Below are 18186 nucleotides of genomic sequence, written 5' to 3'. Positions count from 1 at the left end.
ATACAAATAATAATGCAGTGCGCTGCACTAAGGAAACACTCAAGGCAATTAACATTAGCTTTTTTCCTCCTTCCCCTTCTTCTCACACTAATAAATGATAATGGAAGAACACAGACCTGAGCCACTAGCCAGTGGCTTCTCCTCTTTGTCCCCCTTGCCAATATTCTCCTTTTTTCCCTCTCCCATCAGGTAATCCTTCATCTCCTGGTTCTCTTTGTAAAGTCCTCTTGAGTGGCTGATTTGAAAACTTTCGTCACAGATTTCAGAGACTGAAGAGAGATGATAAAATTAGCCACTGGATCTTCAGTATTAAAGGATACTTTCTAACGCTCCTAAATAAATATGGGAAACGCAAGAAAGGGAGAGATCATAAACTGTGGAGTCAGACCAGCAGAGAGAGGTAGCTGAGGGACTTATCCTTCCAGGGAAACAGGGTGGTAAATAAGAGATCAGGCAGTAATAGGTCATGATCATTTTTATTCAAACTCAGTTTTATTCAAATTTACTTACTGCTGGATTCATAGAACCAAAGCCCTATGAGAATATCCCCCAAGCCAGGAACACTGCTGAAATATTCCCTTAGAAACAGCTGGTCCATTTGATGAAGGAGTAAGCCACCAATAATAATAATAATAACAAATACATAATAAAATAAAATAAAATAAATAAAATAATGATAATAAGTAAATAAATAAATAAATAAATAAATGACCAATAACTAATAATAATTTGTCTGAAAAATCAGACAAAGCCTGAATGGGAAAGATCAATCCCACAACAAGGCCCTATCCGTTCATGGGAGTGTCGATAAAAAGGCTGATGATGCCAAACTGGCACATCCTCCTTCATTGCTTATATTAATTAATTTGTTCATTCAATCAAATTTATTGAGCACTTACTGTGTGCAGAGCACTGTACTAAGCGCTTGGGAAGTACAAGTTGGCAACATATAGAGACGGTCCCTACCCAACAATGGGCTCACAGTCTAGAAGGGGGAGATGGACCCTCACCTAGCTGATGGGTGTGTCCCTCCTGGCATCATGGTCTTCTGCCTGAATGACTTTGACAAAACCCTGTTCAGTTTACATCTCCCCACTCCTGAACAATCTCCAATGACTACCCATCCACCTTCACATCAAAGAGAAACTCCTTACCATCAACTTTAAGGACTCAATCAGCTATATTTCTCCTACCAAATCTCACTGGTTTCCTTCTATGACCCAGCTTGCTCGCTTTTCTCCCCTAACACCAACCTATTCTCTGTATCTCGATCTCACCTATTCCACCACCGACCACTTCCCCACAGTCCTCCACCCTCGTCACCTTCAAAAGCCCTCTAAAATCACAACTCCTCTCTTTATTTCTCCTCTCTGCCCTCCCCTCTGCATGAACTGCACAACTGGCTGTGTACCCTTTGCACACTTCGATAGTCACCCTAGCCCCACAGCATTTATGTAAATATTCTTATACTCTAATATTTTCCCTATCTGTAATCCATTTTAATACCTGTCTCCCCCTGTAGACTGCAAGCTCCTTGAGGCCAGGGAGTGCATCTACTAACTCTGTTGAAGTGTATTGTCCCAAGCATTACCGCTCTGCACGCAATAAGCAAGTGTGGCCTAATGGATATTTGTACATATTTACTACTCTATTTATTTTATTTTGTTAATATGTTTTGTTTTGTTGTCTGTCTCCCCCTTCTAGACTGTGAGCCCGTTGTTGGGTAGAGACCATCTCTATATGTTGCCAACTTGTTCTTCCCAAGCGCTTAGTACAGTGCTGTGCACACAGTAAGCACTTAATAAATACGACTGAATGAATGAATGAATGAATAATGGATAGAACATGGGCCTGGGTTCTAATCCCAGCTCCACTACTTGACTTCTGGGTGACCTCAGGCGGGTCACAGCACTTCTCTGTGCCTCAGTTACCTCATCTGTAAAATGGGGATTAAGACAATGAGTGCTATGTGGGACAAGGACTGTGTCCGACCTGATTATCTTGTATCTACCCCAGTGCTTAGAGTAGTTCCTGGCACATAATAATAATAATAATAATAATAATGATAGCATTTATTAAGCACATACTGTGTGCAAAGCACTGTTCTAAGCACTGGGGAGGTTACAAGGTGATCAGGTTGCCCCACGAGGGGCTCACAGTCTTCATCCCCATTTTACAGATGAGGTAACTGAGGCCCAGAGAAGTGAAGTGACTTGCCCAAAGTCACCCAGCTGACAATTAGTGGAGCTGGGATTTGAACCCACGACCTCTGACTCCAAAGCCCAGGCTCTTTCCACTGAGCCACTGTAAGCACTTAACAAATCATAAAAAATACCATCAATTAATCAATCAATGGTATTTACTGAGTCCTTACTATGTGCAGAGTACTCTACTAAGCATTTGGGAGAGTACGACAGAAATAGCGGATGCATTCCCTGCCCATAATGAACTTATGGTCTAGAGGGGCAGACTCCTTTACTCCAGGAGAGTCACCCTTTCCCCATCTCTGCCCACCAGGGTGGTCAGCCTGCCACAGGGGTCTCCCAAGTAACTGATAGGTCACTGAGAGGTCACAGTGATGGAGATTGTCCTTTCCCATATCTAGAGATGATTTTTTTCCAACTCCTTCGGTTGCAACAGAAGCTGCTGGGGAACATGACCTGCCCGGTGGAGCTGTGCTGCTGTGAGAAACATTGCCTTAATGCAGGTGCACTAGTTCATTCATTCAATCGTATTTATTGAGCGCTTACTTTGTGCAGAGCACTGTACGAAGTGCTTGGGAAGTACACATTGGCAACATATAGAGACGGTCCCTACCCAACAGTGGGCTCACAGTCTAGTAGACAGGGCTGTGAGCTCTCACGGAGTTTCGTCCAGCTCTGCCTTTAGGTAATCCCAGCCCTGCTGCTCTTCAGTTCAGAATTGTTCTTGCCAGGGCTCTGCTCGTGTTAGTTTGCTCTCTAGTTGAACAATCAATCAATCAATCAATCATATTTATTGAGCACTTACCATGGTCGGAGAGCTGCGCTAAGTAAGGCCTTCAGCCAGTGCTTAGAACAGTGCTTTGCACATAGTAAGGGCTTAACAAATGCCATTATTATTATTACAAGATGACAGGCTGGGAAGACGTGTTCCCTGCACAGAACGAGTTTGCAGTCTAAAGGAGACAAAAGCAACGTGTCTACTAAGTCTGTTGTATTATATTCTTCCAAGTGCTTAGTTCAGTTCATTCATTCATTCAATCGTATTTATTGAGTGCTTACTGTGTGCAGAGCACTGTACTAAGCGCTTGGGAAGTACAAGTCGGCTACATATAGAGATGGTCCCTACCCAACAGTGGGCTCACAGTCTAGAAGGGGGAGACAGAGAACAAAACAAAACATATTAACAAAATAAAATAAATTAAATATGTATAAATAAAATAAATAAATAGAGTAATAAATACATACAAACATTGCCCTGATCATTTGTGTCTATTATGGTCCACAGGTGATGCTGATGAAACCGGTCAAAGAGCTGACTGGGCTTTCTGTAGAAGGTCGGACACCCCAGACCCTTGTAGATTTGCACCTTGGTATTCATTTGTTCATTCATTCAATCGTATTTATTGAGCGCTTACTGTGTGCAGAGCACTGTACTAAGAACTTAGAGAAGTACTGTGAAGTACTTAGAGAAGTAGCGTGGCTCAATGGAAAGAGCCCGGGCTTTGGAGTCAGAGGTCATGGGTTCAAATTACGACTCCACCAATAGTCAGCTGTGTGACTTTGAGCAAGTCACTTAACTTCTCTGTGCCTCAGTTACCTCATCTGTAAAATGGGGATTGACTGTGATCCTCCTGTAGGACAACCTGATCATCACTTTGTAACCACCCCAACACTTAGAACAGTGCTTTGCACATAGTAAGCACTTAATAAATGTCATTATTATTATTATTAAGCACTTAATGGTATGGAGTTTGATGCTTCACTATAGCTCACTTAGTCTGGTAATCCTCCCCAGACCAAGCTGGACTTTTGGATTCTATTTTCTATATCTTTTACCTATCTTTCATTCATTCATTTATTCAACTGTATTTCTTGAGCACTTACTATGTGCAAAGCACCACACTAAGCACTCGGGAGAGTACAAAATAACAACAGACACATTCCTGCTCACAGTGAGCTCACAGTCTAGAGAGGGAGATGATAGACATTAATAAAAAAAAAGATAAATAAATGAAAGACCTATACAGATATATACATATGTGCTGTGAGGACAGGAGGGAGGATGAATGAAGGAGCAAGTAATAACGGTGCAGAAGAGAGTGGGAGAAGAGGAGAGGAGGGCTTAGTCAGAAAAGTCTTCTTGAAAGAGATTTGCCTTCACTAAGGTTTTGAAGTGAGGAAGAGCAATTATCTGTGCCATGAAGGACAGCGTATAGTGCTTGGCACATAGTAAGTGTTTAACAAATTTCATTATTATTATTATGAAGCAGGGTTGACTTTAAGGTCTGGGCTGCAGATGAGACCCTTGGGTATAGGGATTCCCAGCTGCAAGCTGTAAAGAAAGTTGTTCCATCTGCTTCTTTCAGCATCCTCGTAATGTATGTCTATGAGGTTCACGGAGCTTCTTTACTGGTGAAATAAAGTCTTCAGTTAAACCAAGGTAAGAAACAAATGCAGCCTGTGGCCTCTCCCAGAGAGGCAGTGCAGTGAAACCATTTCCAACTTCCAGTTCAGAAAATGACAGATTCACCTTCCAATACCTGGAACTTATTAGTAACAATAACAATAATAAATAATTTTGGAAGTTGTTCAGTGCTTACTATGTGCCAAGCACTGTTCTAAGCACTGGAGTAGATACACGTTTATCAGGTTGACGATTAACATAATAATAATCTTTGGTATTTGTTAAGCACTTACTATGTGACAGGCACTGTACTAAGCACTGGGATAGATACAAGATTATCAGGTTAGACACAGTCCCTGTCCCACATGGGGCTCATACTCTTAATCCCCATTTTACAGATGAGGTACCAGAGAAGTGAACTGACTTACCTACGTCACACAGCAGATTTATGGCAGAGCGGGGATTAGAACCCAGGTCCTTCTGACTCTCAGGCTCATGCTGTATCCACTAAGGCACACTGTTTCTCATGGTTTGAATGGTGTAATGGTGGATGGTAGAATGGGAGTGTACGTAGGGGGGCTGAGGGGAGGTAGAGCAACCTGGCCTGTTATCTTATTTTCTATAAAAGGGACAGCTATACCTACCAGCTAGGAACAAAGCTGCAGTTTGTTCTGGTTGCTTATTTTATTTATGTTTTTGGCCCCACCCTTGCCTGTCTCATCATTTTCCCTTTAGTGGTTCTTCAGGGCCTGTAGCCCAGGGCACATCCTCACCGATGAGGGAGCCACTTCCTCAACTCTTCAACAGTAGATTTGCTGGTGCCTAGTGAAACTCCAAGGCCCCTTGTTTTTCCAAAGGGGGAATTCCCTGGGGCCATCACGGAGTTTAGTGGGGGGATCTGCTCCGGGCTGGTGGGGCCCTAAGAATATCTAAACCCAGCTAGGTGCAGGACAGGGGACTGGAGAGATTTGAGGGGAGTAATGAATCTGGGCCACTTACCGCTGTTTGGGATATTTGTCCTCCGTGTCTGAATCACCAGGTATGCAAGGAGGAGGCAGAGAAGGGTCCCCAGAATAATGGAGGCAATCCAGGGGGACGAGAGTATCTCTTGGATGGCTGGAGGGAATGCACTGAGGCCTGAAAATGCACAAGAGGACACATGGTCACGTGTGCACGCACAGACACACACACAAAACCACCCACCACTCCCGAAAAAGAAGACAATCAGGAAGGGGTCCCATCAGCTACCCAACCTCCAGAACCACAGAAAGACTATAGCTGAGATGCTGGATTTGTAGGCCATCAGTAATAATAATCTTTGGTATTTGTTAAGTGCTTATTATGTGACAGGCACTGTACTAAGCACTGGGATAGATACAAGATTATCAGGTTAGATACAGTCCCCGTCTCACATAGAGCTCACAGTCTTGAGCCCCATTTTATAGATGAGGTAAGTGAAGCACAGAGAAGTGAGTTGCCCAAGGACCCGCAGCAGAAAAGTGACAGAGCCGGGATTAGAACCCAAATCCTTCTGATTCCCAGGCCCGTGCTCTAAGCAGCATGGCTCAGTGGAAAAAGCACGGGCTATGCTCATTTCCCTCTTCTAGACTATGAGCCCGCTGTTTCATAGGGACCGTCTCTATATGTTGCCAACTTGTACTTCCCAAGCACTTAGTACAGTGTTCTGCACACAGTAAGCGCTCAATAAATACGATTGAATGAATGAATGTAGAGTCAGAGGTCATAGGTTCCAATCCCGACTCCGCCAAGTCTATGCCTCAGTTCCCTCATCTGTAAAATGGGGATTAAGACTGTGGGCCCCCCCGGGACAACCTGATCACCTTGTAACCTCCCCAGCGCTTAGAACAGTGCTTTGCACATAGTAAGCTCTTAATAAATGCCATTATTATTATCATTATTATTATTACTAGGCCATGCTGATGCTGGGCCGCCCTCCTGCTTCAATGGAGTCTACAGGGTGGCCCCCAGCCCACTGGCCTCAGATTCCATGGGAACATTTTTTTTCTGGGTCAGGTAGGAGACTGGAGATTTACCTGTTTTGGGGGATGCTTTCAACTGGATTCCACCTGTAGAGAGTAGAAGCAGAGGGAGTCAGGCTCAAGAACAGGAGCAGAAGAGCAGTTCCCAGCATTTCCTCATCCAGTTCTACCATCCCACCCATATTTCCAGCCTCGTTTTCATCTCTGCACATGATGCGATTGACGCCTTTGGAATATGGGATTTCCTGGTGCCCAGGGGCTTTGTTTCTGGGACTTAGGAACCTGAGCTATTTGTGGTTGGTTGTGGCAAGTTCAAGTGTCAGCCAGGGAGGTGGAAGAGAGAGGTCAAATGTGGAGGGTGTGGGGGTCCTCTGTCCTGAGGGGACCACCCTCCCTCTGCCCCTGAATTGAGCCAAAGGGATGGATTTTTCCAATTGCCCCAGTCAGTCAATGGTATTTACTGAGTACATACTATGCAATGAGCACTGTACTAAGCACTTGGGGGAGTATAATACAGCAGAATAAGCAGACACGTTGAGTTGGCTATTGCCTCAGTGCTAGAACAAATAGCCTGAAATGGAACAGGATGCCCTGGAGTCCTGGGGCCAATCAATCAATCAATCAATCGTATTTATTGCACGCTTACTGTGTGCTGAGCACTGTACAAGTGCTTGGGAAGTACAAGTTGGCAACATATAGAGACAGTCCCTACCCAACAGTGGGCTCGCAGTCTAGAAGGGGGAGACAGAGAACAAAACCAAACATATTGATAAAATAAAATAAATAGAATAGATATGTTGTCTCCCCCTTTTAGACTGTGAGCCCACTGTTGGGTAGGGACTGTCTCTATATGTTGCCAATTTGTACTTCCCAAGCGCTTGGTGCAGTGCTCTGCACATAGTAAGCGCTCAATAAATACGATTGATGATGATGATATGTACAAGTAAAATAAATAAATAAATAAATAAATAGAGTAATAAATATGTACAAACATATATACATATATACAGGTGCTGTGGGGAAGGGAAGGAGGTAAGCCGGGGGGGATGGAGGGGGGGGCGAGGGGGAGAGGTTGCACTTACAGGACAGTGGTCCACTAATCTCAGGGACCAAAATCAAATCAGATGTTTGCAGTTTGCCCAAGTCATGTTGGAGAAAAAAAAAAGTCTACTAAACTGAGAAAGTTTGGGGGCCACTGACACTGGGCCCGGTATTGAGTCTGACAATGGCCTCGGCCCCCCGAGGAGGTGTGGAAGTAAGAAGCAGCCAGCTTGGTGGATAGAGCATGGGCCTGAGAGTTAGTAGAATCTGGGTTCTAATCCAGCCACATGTTTGCTGTATTTCCTTGGGCAAGTCACTTAACTTCTCTGGGCCTCAGTTACCTCATCTATAAAATGGGGAAAAGAATGTGAGCCCCATGTGGGACAGAGACTGTGTCCTACCTAATTAACTTGTATCTATCTCAGTGCTTAGAACAGTGCTTGGCAAATAGTAAGCACTTAACGAGTACCGTAATAATAATAATAACACATTATTATTATTATTAGTGAGGCCTGGTCTCTGGGTTAGAATCTGCGGCAGTCCTTGGTGTCATCAGTGTCATCTGAGGTATTTATTGAGCACCACGTGTTTTACTGTCTGCAGAACATAATAATAATAATGGCATTCATTAAGTGCTTACTATGTGCGAAACACTGTTCTAAAACATGCCACTAAGTGCTTGGAACAGAAAATCTGTTAGACTCCAGGGACTCTGTGAAGGCGAGGCAGGTCTTGGGCTGTGCCAAGCCTTTCAGCCAAGAGAATCGATTAGAGTTAGAATAATAGCGGAGTTTGTTTAGCACTTACTATGTGCCAAACGCTGTACTAAGCTCTGAGGTTGGACACAGTCCCACATGGGGATTTACAGTTTAAAGGGGAGGATGAACAGTCATTTAATGCTCATTTTACAGCTGAGGGAACTGAGGCAGAGATGTTAAGTGACTTGCCCAAAGTCACACAGCAGACAAGTGGTGGAGTCAAGATTAATAATAATAATAATGATGATGGCATTTATTAAGCACTTACTATGTGCAAAGCACTGTTCTAAGCACTAGGGAGGTTACAAGGTGATTGGGCTGTCCCACAGGGGGCTCACAGTCTTAATCCCTATTTTACAGGTGAGGTAACTGAGGCACAGAGAAGTTAAGTGACTTGCCCAAAGTCACACAGCTGCCAAGCGGCAGATCCGGGATTAGAACCCAGGTCTCCTGGCTCTCAGGCTCATACTCTAGGCCACGTTGGACCTGAACGCTAGAGCAGAGTGTACCCAGCTCCCTGGGAGTCTTGCACCCCTGGATGACACAAAGGTCAGGCCAAATCTGGGGGTTGATGCCCTACTAAAGCATCCACTCAAGGCTGGAAAGAAGGGCAGTGCGGTGCTCTGAACCAGCTGTTTGATCACATGCCCTTTTTGCTCCACAGATACTTGTCCAGCGGATAGGTGCCCGGCAGCAGGTAACCTCATACCAATGAGTAATTCTCCCTCCCTCTGAACGGTCCCCCGACACTGACTGGAACAGTTGATGGCGGCATCTTCCCTGTTGCCAACTTGTACTTCCCAAGCGCTTAGTACAGTGCTCTGCACACAGTAAGTGCTCAATAAATACGATTGATTGATTGATTGTGGCCACAGTCGGCTTGGCCCCAGGGGGTGGCCGGACAGTCCCAGAGAGAGGCTTCGCTGCCCCGTCAATGGACCTCATCCAGCCAGACGATGCCCGTCCCCGGACCGCCAACGCCGCTCCACAGCCCAGCTGTTGGCACCCGACGTGGGCATCCGCCAGGTCCCAGGCGTCATCGCAGACCGTGCCCCAGGACCCGCCGTGCCACACCTCCCACACGCCCTAAGCAGCCGTCCTCGCCACCCCGCACGCGCACCTTCTCCTGCGCTGTAATCGACACCCCTGTCCGTCTCACCTGCCTGCCGGGAGCAATGAGGGGGGCAGAGAGGAAGAAGGGACAGAGGGGAGACACCTACCTGTGCAGTTGTCGGAGTCGGAGCAGTTCAGGTCCTCTCCAGCCTTTCCAAGTGGTTCCTCTGTCTTTCCTATGGAGATCAATCAGTAAATCAATCAGTCGAGCAGCGTGGCTCAGTGGAAACACCCTGGCCTTGGGAGTCAGAGGTCGTGTGTTCTAATCCCGGCTCCGCCACTTATCAGCTGTGTAACTTTGGGCAAGTCACTTCACTTCTCTGGGCCTCAGTTCCCTCATCTGTCAAATGGGGATGAAGACTGTGAGCTCCACGTGGGACAACCTGATTACCCTGCATCTACCCCAGCGCTTAGAACAGTGCTTGGCGTATAGTAAACACTTAACAAATACTATCATCATCATTTATTGAGCACTTAATATGTTCAGGACACGGTGCTAAGCACTTGGGAGAGTACAGTAAAACAGAATTAATGGGTATGCTCCCTATCCATAACATGCTTACAGTCTTGATGGGGAGAGAACTCATCAGCCTGAATAAATCGGTAATTTATAATAGATAATTCATTCATTCATTCATTCAATCATATTTATTGAGCGCTTACTGTGTGCAGAGCACTGTACGTGCTGTTAGTTGGGGGTTGGTCGAATACCAAATGTCTGAAGGTCACAGATACAAGTGCCTAAATGACCCAGAAGGGAGAGAGAGCTGGGGCAAAGAAGAATTAATCAGGGAAGACCTTTTGGCGGAAATGGGATCTTAATAATGCCTTAAAGTTGGAGAGAACACCTCTCTCCCTCCCTCTGCTCTATCCCCCTCCCTGCCCCACAGCACTTGTGTATATATGTACATATTTATCATTATATTTATTTTATTAATGATGTGTATATATCTATAATTCTATTCTGTTTTGTTTTGTTATCTGTCTCCTCCCTTCTAAACTGTAAGCCCGTTGTTGGGTAGGGATTGTCTCTATCTGTTACCAAATTGTACTTTCCAAGCACTTAGTACAGTGCTCTGCACACAGTAAGTGCTCAATAAATAGGGTTTAATGAATGAATTTAATTAATGAGAATGATGGCCTGGCATATATGGAACAGGGGGTGGAAGTGGGGGGATGTCCGGGTTAGGGAGATGATTTGGGAAAGGGGCCGGTGGTGAGATAGGTGAGATCGGGGCCTCGTGAGTAAGCTGACCCTAGAGAAGAGCGTGAGGGCTGGGCTGGAGTAGGATGAAGTGAGAAGCTGCTGCATGGCTTAGTGGAAAGAGCCCGAGCTTGGGAGTCAGAGGTCATGGGTTCAAATCCCGGCTTTGCCAATTGTCAGCTGTGTGACTTTGGGCAAGTCACTTCACTTCTCTGGGCCTCAGTTACCTCATCTGTAAAATGGGGACTAAGACTATGAGCCCCACATGGGACAACCTGATTACCTTGTACCTTCCCAGCACTTAGAACAGTGCTTGGCACATAGTAAGTGCTTAATAAAAACGATTGAATGAAGGAGGAATGAATAATAATAATAATAATAATAATAATAATAATAATAGTGATGGTATTTGTTAAGTGCTTACTGTATGCCAAGCACTGTTCTAAGCACTGGGGTAGATATAATAATAATAATAATAATAATAATAATAATAATAATAATAATAATAAGCACTTGGGAAGTACAAGTTGGCAACATATAGAGACGGTCCCTACCCAACAGCGGGCACACGGTCTAGAAGGGGGAGACAGACAACAAAACAAAACATATTAACAAAAGAAAATAAATAGAATAAATATGTACAAATAAAATAAATAAAGAAATAGAATAATAAATACGTACAAACATATATCCATATATACAGGTGCTGTGGGGAGGGGAAGGAGGTAAGGTGGGGGGGAAGTGTGTGTGAGATCTTCGAGGAAGAGTGTCTACTTCCCACCTCTGCACCCTCCCCCACCGCTTAGTACACTCCGCACCCAGGAAATGCTTAATAAATACTACTACTACTCTATTCCTGACCTTCATAGAGGGTGTTTTCAACCAGGATTGCAAGTGCCCCAGGGTTCAGCTATTAATGGCGACTACAGCTCCAACTTTGGATACTGCAGGGCTTCTTCCCACCAATCTCTTCTAAAGTAAGAAGGAGATGGGGGGAGGAGGGAAGAGATTTGGTGGCCAAGGCCACCAGCAACTCACTGGAGTTCATGCCTCCGCCGGGAGCACCACGAGAGGAGGTCCCACTCGGCCCGGAGGCGTAAATTCTGGGAAACTTGAAAGCCCAAGGGGTACAACTTCCTCTTCTCGTCTGTTCCAGCTGCTCTACTCCCTATGCTCCAGATCTGGTAATGATTGTCTTTTGGGTGTGAGGGTCCAAGCTGGGTGATAGACTGACAGGCAGGTGAGTGGGCATTACGGGCATGATGGGGGTTACCTGCGTGGCTCAGTGGAAAGAACACGAGCTTTGGAGTCATAGGTCATGGGTTCAAATCCCGGCTCTGCCAATTGTCAGCTGTGTTACTTTGGGCAAGTCACTTCACTTCTCTGTGCCTCAGTTACCTCATCTGTAAAATGGGGATTATAATATAGTAATAATAATGATGGCATTTGTTAAGCACTTACCGTGTGCAGAGCACTGTTCTAAGTGCTGGGGAGGTTACAAGGTGATCAGGTTGTCCCTCAGGGGGCTCACAGTCTTAATCCTCATTTTACAGATGAGGTAACTGAGGCTCAGAGAAGTTAAGTGACTTGCCCAAAGTCACACAGCAGATGTGGTGGAGTTGGGATTCGAACCCATGACCTCTGACTCCAAAGCCCGTGGTCTTTCTCTGAGCCATGCTGCTTCTCAAGACTGCTTAAGACTGCTGTTGCTTAAGACTGAGAGCCCCCCGTGGGACAACCTGACCACCTTGTAACCGCCCCAGCGCTTAGAACAGTGCTTGCACATAGTAAGCACTTAATAAATGCCATCATCATTATTATTGTCATAGCAGTGCATCCCCATAGGACTAGAACGAATGCTAGGATCCGAATATCAATCAATCAATCGTATTTATTGAGCGCTTACTATGTGCAGAGCACTGTACTAAGCGCTTGGGAAGTACAAATTGGCAACACATAGAGACAGTCCCTACCCAACAGTGGGCTCACAGTCTAAAAGGGGGAGACAGAGAACAGAACCAAACATACCAACAAAATAAAATAGGATAGAAATGTACAAGTAAAATAAATAAATAAATAAATAAATAGAGTAATAAATATGTACAACCATATATACATATATACAGGTGCTATGGGGAAGGGAAGGAGGTAAGATGGGGGGATGGAGAGGGGGACGAGGGGGAGAGGAAGGAAGGGGCTCAGTCTGGGAAGGCCTCCTGGAGGAGGTGAGCTCTCAGTAGGGCCTTGAAGGGAGGAAGAGAGCTAGCTTGGCGGATGGGCAGAGGGAGGGCATTCCAGGCCCGGGGGATGACGTGGGCCGGGGGTCGATGGCGGGACAGGTGAGAACGAGGTACAGTGAGGAGATTAGCGGTGGAGGAGCGGAGGGTGCGGGCTGGGCAGTAGAAGGAGAGAAGGGAGGTGAGGTAGGAGGGGGCGAGGTGATGGAGAGCCTTGAAGCCCAGGGTGAGGAGTTTCTGCCTGATGCGCAGATTGATTGGTAGCCACTGGAGATTTTTGAGGAGGGGAGTAATATGCCCAGAGCGTTTCTGGACAAAGATAATCTGGGCAGCAGCATGAAGTATGGTTTGAAGTGGAGAGAGACACGAGGATGGGAGATCAGAGAGAAGGCTGGTGCAGTAGTCCAGACGGGATAGGATGAGAGCTTGAATGAGCAGGGTAGCAGTTTGGATGGAGAGGAAAGGGCGGATCTTGGCAATGTTGCAGAGCTGAGACCGGCAGGTTTTGGTGACGGCTTGGATGTGAGGGGTGAATGAGAGAGCGGAGTCGAGGATGACACCAAGGTTGCGGGCTTGTGAGACGGGAAGGATGGTAGTGCCGTCAACAGAGATGGGAAAGTCAGGGAGAGGACAAGGTTTGGGAGGGAAGACAAGGAGCTCAGTCTTCGACATGTTGAGCTTTAGGTGGCGGGCGGACATCCAGATGGAGATGTCCTGAAGGCAGGAGGAGATGCGAGCCTGGAGGGAGGGGGAGAGAGCAGGGGCAGAGATGTAGATCTGGGTGTCATCAGCGTAGAGATGATAGTTGAAGCCGTGGGAGCGAATGAGGTCACCAAGGGAGTGAGTGTAGATCGAGAACAGAAGGGGACCAAGCACTGAACCTTGGGGAACCCCCACAGTAAGGGGATGGGAGGGGGAGGAGGAGCCTGCAAAAGAGACTGAGAAAGAACGACCGGAGAGATAAGAGGAGAACCAGGAGAGGACGGAGTCTGTGAAGCCAAGGTCAGATAACGTGTTGAGGAGAAGGGGGTGGTCCACAGTGTCAAAGGCAGCTGAGAGGTCGAGGAGGATTAGGACAGAATATGAGCCGTTGGATTTGGCAAGCAGGAGGTCATTGGTGACCTTTGAGAGGGCAGTTTCCGTGGAATGAAGGGGACGGAAGCCAGACTGGAGGGGGTCGAGGAGAGAGTAGTCGTTGAGGAATTCTAGGCAGCACGTGTAGACAACTCGTTCAAGGAGTTTGGAAAGGAATGGTAGGAGGGATATGGGACGATAACTAGAAGGTGAGGTGGGGTCAAGAGAGGGTTTTTTTAGGATGGGAGAGACATGGGCATGTTTGAAGGCAGAGGGGAAGGAACCAGTGGAGAGTGAGCGGTTGAAGATGGAAGTTAAGGAGGGGAGAAGGGATGGAGCGAGAGATTTCATAAGATGAGAGGGAATGGGGTCAGAAGCACAGGTGGCCGGAGTAGCACTTGAGAGGAGGGAGGAGAGTTCCTCTGAGGATACCGCTGGGAAGGATGGGAGAGTAGCAGAGAGTGTTGAGAGCCGGGGGGATGGAGAAAGGGGGGAAGAGACTTTGGGGAGGTCGGACCTGATGGATTTAATTTTGTTAATGAAGTAGGAGGCCAGATCGTTGGGGGTGAGGGAAGGAGGAGGGGGAGGAACCGGGGGCCTGAGAAGGGAGTTGAATGTACGGAAGAGCTGGCAGGGGTGATGGGCATGGGTGTCAATAAGGGAGGAGAAATAGTTTTGTCTGGCAGAAGAGAGGGCTGAGTTAAGACAGGAAAGGATAAACTTGAAGTGAACAAGGTTGGCATGGTGTTTAGACTTTCGCCAGCAGCGTTCAGCAGCTCGAGCATAAGAGCGAAGGAGGCGGACAGTGGCAGTGATCCAGGGTTGTGGGTTAGTGGTGCGAGAGCGGCGAAGGGAAAGGGGAGCGAGTGAGTCGAGCTGAGTAGAAAGGGTAGAGTTGAGAGCAGTAATCTGATCATCAAGACTGGGTAGAGAGGAGAGGGCGGCGAGGTGGGGTGTGAGGCGCTCCGAAAGATGGGTGGGGTCATCCCACCCGGAATCCCACCCGGAATCTAATATGATTCCGATCCCTGTAAAATCTTTTCAGCCCAACAGCCTGGGAATATCATCCACACTTCTTGAATAGCTCAAGACAGGAGCTCTTATTCCCTATGAAATGTACACAAGTAGACAGCCTGTTGATGAAGAACCACTTTGTAAAATTAATAAATGTCTAAGGACTGTTAACTCGCCTGAGAAAACCGAGGTCAGATACCAGCTTGTATCAGACAAATTCTTAACCAAACCAATGACATAGCTGAATTATGAATTGAATTATCTTTCCCAGGCAGCATGGTGTTCAGTGATGCACAGATGGACAAAGAGATGGAAACTGTATTAGAAACTGTATTAGTCCATCCCCAGTGGAACTCACAAGAGTTTGGCATCAACAGGACATCAAGATTCAGAAAAACCTAAAAGCTCTATAGAGTAACCACAGTGTGCAACCTTCAGCATGGCCTAGTGGCTAGAGCATGGACCTGGGAATCAGAAGGTCATGAGTTCTAATCCCAGCTCTGCCACTTGTGTGCTGTGTGACCTTGGGCAACTCATTTCGTTTGACTGGGCCTCATCTGTAAAATGGGGATGGAGACTGTGAACCCCACGTGAGTCAGAGACTGTGTCCAGCCTGATTTGCTTGTATCCACGCCAGCACTTAGTACAATGCCTTGTACATAGTAAGCGCTTAACAAATGCCATAATTATTATTATTATTAAGACTGGAACATTTGGATCATCTGCAATCCCATTCCTAGTGCAGTTCCAACCATGCTAATGTGCCATACTTAACATCAAATACTAGCAACACCTCAATCTTAACATCTCCCAAATAGCACTCCTCACCTTTCCACCCTAAACCTGTCCTCCCTCAATTTTCCTATCACTATAGACAACATCACCCTAACTCTGGCATTACATTAGACTCATCTGTCTCATCCAACCCACATATTCAGAACCTACCAAATCCCGTCAATTCTACCTCCGCAACATTGGAGAAGCAGCGTGGTGTAGTCGATAGAGCACGGACCTGGGCATCAGAAGGTCTGGGGTTCTAATCTTGGCTCTGTTATTTGTCTGCTATGCATCCCTGCTCAAGTCACTTCACTTCTCTGTACCTCAGTTCCCTTGTCTGTAAAATGGGGATTGAGACTGGAAGCCCCACGCAGGACAGGGACTGTGTCCAACCTGATTTCCTTGTATCCACCCCGGTGCTTACTACAGGTCCTGGCACACAGTAAGTACTTACCAAATACCAGAATCATTATTATTATTATCACTAGAATCTGTCCTTTCTCGCCACACTGATCCAGGCACTTATCCTATTCTGTCTTGACTTCTGCATCGGCCTCCTCACTGCCTTCCTGCCTCCTGTCTTTCCCCTCTCCAATCCAAACTTCACTTTGCTGCCTCTTTCATTTTTCTAAAAGTTGTTCAATACACGTCTCCTCACTCCTCAAGAACCTCCAGCTCTTGCCCATCCACCTCCACGTCAAACAAAAACTCCTTAACATCAGCTTTCAAAGACATTAAATTGTATTTATTGAGTGCTTACTGTGTGCAGAGCACCGTACTACGACGTGATCGGCTTATCCCTTCCTACTTTATGTTACTGATTTCCTACAACTCAAACCACATGCTTTGCTCCTCGAACACCAAACTATTCACTGTACTTCAATAATAGATAGTAATAATAATAATGGCATTTATTAAGCGCTTACTATGTGCAAAGCACTGTTCTAAGCACTGGGGAGGTTTCAGGGTTATCAGGTTGTCCCATGGGGGGCTCACAGTCTTCATCCCCATTTTATAGCTGAGGGAACTGAGGCACAGAGAAGTTAAGTGACTTGCCCAAAGTCACACGGAGCTGGGATTTGAACCCATGACCTCTGGCTCCAAAGCCTGTGCTCTTTCCACTGAGCCACAGATAGATACATAAATGCTGGGGAAGCATTTGGATGATGATGATGGCATTCATTAAGCGCTTACTATGTGCAAAGCACTGTTCTAAGCGCTGAATAATAATGATAGCATTTATTAAGCACTTACTGTTTGCAAAGCACCATTCTAAGTGCTGGGGAGCTTACAGGGTGGTCCGGTTGTCCCACAGGGGAGCTCACGGTCTTCATCCCCATTTTACAGATGAGGAAACTGAGGCCCAGAGAATCAATCAATCAATCATATTTATTGAGCACTTACTGTGTGCAGAGCACTGTACTAAGCGCTTAAGTGAAGTGACTTGCCCAAAGTCACACAGCTGGCAATTGGCAGAGCCGGGATTTGAACCCCTGACCTCAGACTCCAGAACCCGTGCTCTTTCCAGTGAGCCACGCGAGCTACATGGTGGATATAAGTGGAGAGGTTAGAAATCAATCAGGGAAGGCTTCCTGGAGGAGATGTGATTTTAGTAGGACTTTGAAGATGGGGAGAGTAGTGGTCTGCCAAATGTGAAGTGGGAGGAAGTTCCAAGCAGGAGGGGGGGGGTGTGAGGAAGAGGTCGGCGACCGGAGAGACAAGAGCGAAGCACAGGGAGTAGGATGGCTCTGGAAGTAGAGAAGTGTTCAGCCAGGAGACTTCCCAGAGGAAGCAGGGGTTTCTACTTCTTGAAACATAAAGCAGCCCCTCCACTCAGAAAAACTCCTCTCCACTGTCCTGGGTCAGTAGCAAGGACCTTCTTCCCCACATCTCTCTGCACACAGTAAGCGCTCAATAAATATGATTGAATTGAACAAATTTCAATACATGATGACTTGATCCTGCCAGAATATTGCTCATGCATTGACCGATCAATCAGTGGTATTTATGGAGCATGTTCTGTGTGCAGATCACTGTAGAGAAGCAGCATGGCTCAGTGGAAAGAGCATGAGCTTTGGAGTCAGAGGTCATGGGTTCAAATCTGGTTCAGCCAATTAGCTGTGTAACTTTGGGCAAGTCACTTAACTTCTCTGTGCCTCAGTTAACTCATCTGTAAAATGAGGATTAAGACTGTGAGCCTCCCATGGGACAAACTGATCACCTGGTAACCTCCCCAGCACTTAGAACAGTGCTTTGCACATAGTAAGTGCTTAATAAATGTCATTATTATTATGATTACAAAGTAATAATACAATATTATATATAATAGTATAGTATATATATAATAGTATAATATTGTA

The 18186-nt window shown here is 46.2% G+C and overlaps 1 protein-coding gene across 2 annotated transcripts in view; it reads right to left on the bottom strand.

Annotated features, from left to right (window-relative positions):
* Positions 1–18186, bottom strand: part of LOC119925483 (scavenger receptor cysteine-rich domain-containing protein SCART1-like) — a 40867-nt gene that overhangs the window by 1246 nt on the left and 21435 nt on the right. Inside the window, exons 5-8 of one of the 2 annotated variants that reach the window (XM_038743659.1) lie at positions 9628–9696; positions 6663–6695; positions 5608–5745; positions 117–269 (exon numbers count right to left, since the gene is read on the bottom strand). In XM_038743659.1, coding sequence (XP_038599587.1) covers positions 117–269; positions 5608–5745; positions 6663–6695; positions 9628–9696 — 393 coding nt within the window. The remainder of the gene's footprint in view (positions 1–116; positions 270–5607; positions 5746–6662; positions 6696–9627; positions 9697–18186) is intronic. The other variant, XM_038743660.1, reaches the window with a different exon arrangement.

The sequence above is a fragment of the Tachyglossus aculeatus genome, chromosome 3 (genome assembly GCF_015852505.1).
Source record: "Tachyglossus aculeatus isolate mTacAcu1 chromosome 3, mTacAcu1.pri, whole genome shotgun sequence".
In the NCBI taxonomy this organism is placed as follows: domain Eukaryota; kingdom Metazoa; phylum Chordata; class Mammalia; order Monotremata; family Tachyglossidae; genus Tachyglossus; species Tachyglossus aculeatus.
This window is presented reverse-complemented; position numbering and strand designations above follow the sequence as displayed.